The sequence below is a fragment of a genome, unplaced genomic scaffold, assembly GCF_019419815.1.
Source record: "Pyrus x bretschneideri cultivar Hongxiangsu unplaced genomic scaffold, Pyrus_bretschneideri_v1 Contig5, whole genome shotgun sequence".
Taxonomy (NCBI): domain Eukaryota; kingdom Viridiplantae; phylum Streptophyta; class Magnoliopsida; order Rosales; family Rosaceae; genus Pyrus; species Pyrus x bretschneideri.
The window spans coordinates 7,719,380-7,725,271 of NW_025999787.1; the positions used below are offsets into that span (position 1 = coordinate 7,719,380).

At 37.2% G+C, this 5,892-nt stretch overlaps 1 protein-coding gene across 1 annotated transcript; it reads right to left on the reverse strand.

Annotated features, from left to right (window-relative positions):
- Positions 1-961: 961 nt before the first annotated feature.
- LOC103963285 lies at positions 962-3,436 on the reverse strand. Its single transcript, XM_048569327.1, has 5 exons — positions 2,485-3,436; positions 2,327-2,416; positions 1,559-2,281; positions 1,300-1,355; positions 962-1,030 (listed from the first exon to the last, which is right to left on the reverse strand). Exons 1-5 carry the CDS (start codon positions 3,434-3,436, stop codon positions 962-964), a joined length of 1,890 nt encoding a protein of 629 aa, XP_048425284.1.
- Between the last annotated feature and the right edge of the window lie 2,456 nt (positions 3,437-5,892).

A 5,892-nucleotide genomic window follows, 5' to 3' on the forward strand; every position in this document is an offset into this window, starting at 1 on the left:
AGGGGAAGGAGCTCGCAGGTTCTAGAAATTAGGTGGACCTGGAGGACATTGGGCTGGACAAAATGATCCATGAAGATGTGATCAAACAAACCAAGAAGTTGGGCCAGAAAACCGGACTGAACCGGGGGAAGTTGGGAAATTGGAAAGAAAATGGGACCGAATCGGAGGGAGTGGTGATGATACCAACAATTTGATCACTACTATCCAGAGGGAGTTGACAATTGGGGTCAGAAAACCGGACTGAAATGATGAACTAGACCGTCCAGTTCAGCTTCGCGTGGTTTGCTATTTTTGAGTCGTGGGTTGAAAAACCGAATTCGAACATACATTCTAGTTCGGTGCATCTTTCAGTGTAAAATTAGAGAACCAAGGGGTCCGGTCCGGTCCGGTCTTGAACCTTGGCTTGGTTACCCACCTAGTAATTATTATTTTTTTTTTCAATAAGAATTCAAAATCGAAAACAAAATGTGAATTAAGACTAAAGCCGCACTTGATACTACGATATAATCATATTTCTCTTAACTCGCTGTCACAAATGTCCAGCCAAAATATGACTTGTAAAATGCTGCTGGTTTGTTCAACTACTGCTATATTTGAGAATGCGGAGAACCATATGAATTGTAACTTGTTCAGGATAACCGGCAACAAGCTTTACAACTCTGCAGCCAATCTGCCCATTAGATTCTGTACGGCATCAACCGATACGAGTAAATATCCTTAGCTAGTACTAAAGGGAAACCAGAAGAGTCCTATAACCATAAGTAAGACCCCCGGAAGTGGAACTCCGATAGAATAAAGTCCAACATCCTCCTTCGTAATGGTTATCGAAGCATTTGGACTAGTACTTGAGGGAAACCAGAAGAGTCCTATAACCACAACATTTCTAATTGATTCTTGAGCAACGTCGTGGCTTGTCTAACGTAAGTACCCCCTTATATTTGAATCGATACAAGTTTGAAGTTCAGAAATCAAAGCAAATGCCAAAAGTAGTAACTAGATAGAGAAGCAGAGACCAGATGAACAGAACATTCTGTTATTCAACAAAACAAAGTGTGCTTCAACAAATAACAATAAATTGAGCTGGGTCGCCTATTTTTGTATCAGTGGAGAATTGACAATAATGACAAGTTACAAGTCGAAAAAGGATCTAATTCAGTTTAATTGTAACACCCTATAATTTTCCGATACAATATGATATATCATGGCAAATACTAACTGCGAAATGCAGTCTATGGTCATCCACTAGCTAGATTCGAGAAAGTAGTCAGCCATTCAAGTACATTACTTCTCGACACGAACCTGTAATTCCAATGTTCTGCAGTCATTGCTTCTTGAGCAAGCAGTCATGCTTGAACCTGTTCAAATTCAAGGGATGCAGAGCCATAGGTCTATACTGACAATATTTCAGATAAAATAAGAAAAATTAAAACAGTTGAAGCTCATAACAAGACACAAACATCAGCGTTGATTGATAAAATATCTATTCATTACAATGAGATTTGCCATGGACGAGTTTTCATATTTTGAAATCGTTGCATAACGATCTCATTTTCGATACTATCAAGAATGTCTTTCTCAATATATGCAATCCAACTATCATCCGTCCTTTGATCTTCCATTTGATTGAGTAACCGGTTCTTCACAATCCTCGTAGCACAAAACGCCCTCTCTACAGTAGGAGTTGCAACTGGTAAGATAAGTGCCAATGTCAACAGCAAGTAAACTAATGGGTAAACACTGTCTTTTTTTGTCTCAACCATTTTCTGTGCAAGATCCGCAATCCCATCCAATCCTGAAAACTCAAAGCTGGAGCGCAAGTCCATAATGTACATCTTAAGCTGATCTTCAAGCATCATCAAGTCAAGTGCAGAAAAGTCATTTGGGTAATACTGAGCAAGCTGAATCAACTTTTTCTTGTCATAAGCAGAGAATGAATCTCTTGGATTCAAACATGCCACACAAAGAAGCAACTCAGTATTCAACTCAGCGAAATGAATATTTAGCTCTTGAAGTTGCATGTCAATAACATTACAAAACACCTCAATGCGATAATGATGCATGTTTGTTACCACCGGAGGTTTTTTTATCCCTATAGTTTGAAACATGTCATTCATGTTAGGAACTTTAATCTGATGTTTGTCACAGAAAGAAAAAACCTGACTGAGTAAAGAATCCCAACCACTCTCCTTCATCATTTTCAGCTCTTCATTACATCTTCTGACTAGGTTAATGGCATTCACAATATCCTGGTCTTTTTTTTGTAATGCCTGTGACAAAGCATCTGTGAATCCCAAAACATTTATCATCATATGTAAACTAAAAATACATTCAAAGGACCAGAGGGAACCCAATAGAACCTCTGCTTTACATTTCTGCTCAGTCTTTGATCCAAAATCTGCTATGACCTCAAGTACATCTATCACAGATGAGAACATGGTAAGCACGTTGTTAAATTCTTAAACTTTGAGCTGCCTTCATTCAGACCTTGTCCACTTAGAAGATCACTGGTATTGAGTGCTTCAGAAACCAAAGCACCATGTTTCTTCCGAAGAATATCACAACATTCAACAAATGCCCCAATAACATTCACCAGATTAGCAACCGAGGTAAAGAGATGGAAGATTTCAAAAGGATCCTTTGCCACATCAATAAGTGTTGAATGAAGATCATGAGCAAAGCAATGAACATAATAGGCACACTCGTTCTCCTTCATTATAAGTGTCTTAAGACTATTCAACTCACCTAGCATATTACTTGTCCCACCATAACCTTGGCCCCGTAGCTTTGACATGCTTAATCCATGAGTAGAAAAGAAATCATCAATAACCACCTTACATGAGTCAGCAGTATTATCAGTGGCTTGTACAATGCCTAAAAAATGCTCAATCACATGACCTTTATCCACAAAGCGTATAACAATAGCCAATTGATTCATTGGAGACATGTCATGAAGCTCATCGATGAGAATGGAAAAATACAAATCACCAATATCTTTAGCTATTGCTTTGGTAATTTCCATTGAAAAAGCAGTTATAATGTCCCTCTGAGTATCAGGTGAAGTCAACTTCAGACTTAAGGGAGAATTTCTCAATGTGATAACTTTTAACTCCTCGTGACGACCACATTGGAAGTTCCAGAGTCCAAGAAAAACATCTTCGTTGTTTGAACCTTCATATTCATCATCATCTCCGCAATATATAAGCCCTTGATGCAAAAGAAACCTCATACAAACAATTGATAAACCCAAAAGAGTTTCATATTCCTTTTGTGCTTGGTTCTGCTTCAATAAACCATCGTAGGTTCTCCAAGCTTGGCTGTGGGCACTATTCCATCCTCCAATGTAACCCTGCAACCTTTCTTTCTTCTTCCAATTCGAAAACCCTTTGCTAATAAAGCAATCACCGCCCACTTGCTCTCCCGTATTTGGCTTAAACATATAACAACACAAACAATAAGCAGCGTCTAGCTAAAAGTGCTTTGGTGGCTCACGAGGACTTGACGGTGGTTCTGACAGAACATCACAAATGTAGGATCACCTTTAGGTGTTGTGTAATTAGTATTTGTTCTTTTGGACTGCACTTGGGCTTTCTATGCTCTGATACCAAACTGACACACCCCGACCGAAATCAAGGCGTGTTGGCCGTCACCCTCACATGACGACCAGCACGCCTTGATTTCAGTCAGGGTGTGTCATACGGTCAACAAAGATTATAAATGAATTAATACCAAAAGGAAATTAAATTAAATAAAAGAATCATATCTAATTTTGGATTAAAACAAGGGGTGTGTTATCCACACACTCCTTGTTAATTTCTATATGTTTATTTTCTTCAATTTATCAGATTCGACAACCGAAAATTAAAAGGATGTATAAAAAGTAAAATGGGGTGTGTGAATATCATGCCCCTAAAACAAATATAAACAACAAAGGTAGTTTAAGATGAGAATTTGTGCTTTGAAATACCACTTAAAATTCCAATAATCCTCCACATATTTCAAAATACAAATTGAATCACCAGAAAGGAATTTGATAAATAAAAGGATAACGAGGACAATGATGTACCAAGGGAAAGTGAGAATCCAACACATCAGAACTGGCGTCTTTTGGACTGTGAACCAGCCTTAGGACGAGCTAGCCATAACTCACAGAAATTTGGTGAAAATTAAATTGAATCATAGGACTAACCATCCACATTGAATCCTCTGAATCGAGCTTATTCTAGTAGGTTGGTGCGAATAAGCCCTGTGCCCACCTGGATATTCACGAGTGCTCTAGAGAACCAACCTAAGCTCTCATAGGAAGTGGCTCCACTCCCACACTCGTATAGGTGAATCCATCGAATGTGTACTGTAGTCAAGCACACCACCCATATATAGGCTATGGTATTCATTCAGAACATAAGTTCAACCTCACACGCTGCAATAAGTGCACTATCTACACCATAGGGATAGACTCTTGATAATAATAACATTCGATATAAACAATAGTGCATGCCCGATCAACAACTTGTTCTTAACCATATGAACGTACTTTTTGGGATCTCCATTCACATAGGTTGGGTTACCATCACTCTTGATCGATGTTATAGGCATAAGTCTCATCCCCCTCAATGTAATAATCATCACAAGCATCTAGTTTAGTGGATTTGTCAGAGGATTAGCTAGATCCATTTCTGACCTCAAAACAATTATATCAAATACATATATCATTTAGCTTAATGCCCCATAGCTATGATATCACACACAATGAACCAACTAGTCTCTTCCACAAATAGTTATATATCACAATAATAGACTCAAACAAAGTTGGTCTCTTCCATATAAAATGGGCTATAACAAAGAGGTTGTTAATTAAGCCTCAAATAAATATCTTTTCCAACGAGTTTCAACTCATGTTCCAATCCAAAGTGAACCTGCATATCTATTTAACATATATGTGCCAAGCATGACATCTCAACATAATATGGCATTTGCACGTATAACATTACCATAAGTTGTCTAATAAAATCACTGCTCATTCATATTAATATTTAATATATACTATATAGTACCTCAAAATATTTAGCATTCAAAATGCCTCTGCAATGATCCATGGAACTTTTTGGTACACTTGTTCAGATCCTTTACATCTCACCAGCTGAGTGTTAATATAATAATGGTTACATATAATTTGCATACCATAATTGATGAGAACAAAACTGATTTCAAAATGTATCTCAAAATATTATATCAGATGCATATATGCTAAATAAATTTAAATTCAGTTCAAGCTTTCATAACTAGACTATCGTCACATATAAACATAGATAAGCTGATCTCTTCAACGTAAAAGGAATAAAAACATTTGTCGTTCAATGTTAAGTCTTCTTTAAGACTACCAACTAGATTTCATATTGGGCCTGCTTGTCTATTAGGATAGCTGTAGACATCTCTTCTCACCATATCAAAGTAAGGATCATAATTGACATAATATTATCATCATACATGAAAGATAAAACTCACCATACATTATCTATCAATAAAGAGTACCTCTCATATATTTGCAAGTGAAATATATGGCTCTCTAAGACTTTTGAATGTACTCCAATTAAGTGTTTCATCACATATGAATTCAAAACTACATATTGTGGTTGTCTTAGTATCTTCTTAGCTATACCCCACATTACCAAGTATGTTGTCACCTGCAAGAAGATTTTTCCAGACAAGGTCTCTCCACCCCCACAATTTGAATGGTATTCTGGAAAGGTGTATAGCGTCAAGACCTGCAAACATTAGCACTAACCTAGTTCCACCGGCATCATGGTTAAATGTATAATAAGCTTTAAAAATGAATTAGTGCAAATTAAATTAGACAGATACACACACACACACACACATATGTCTTCAAGTTAA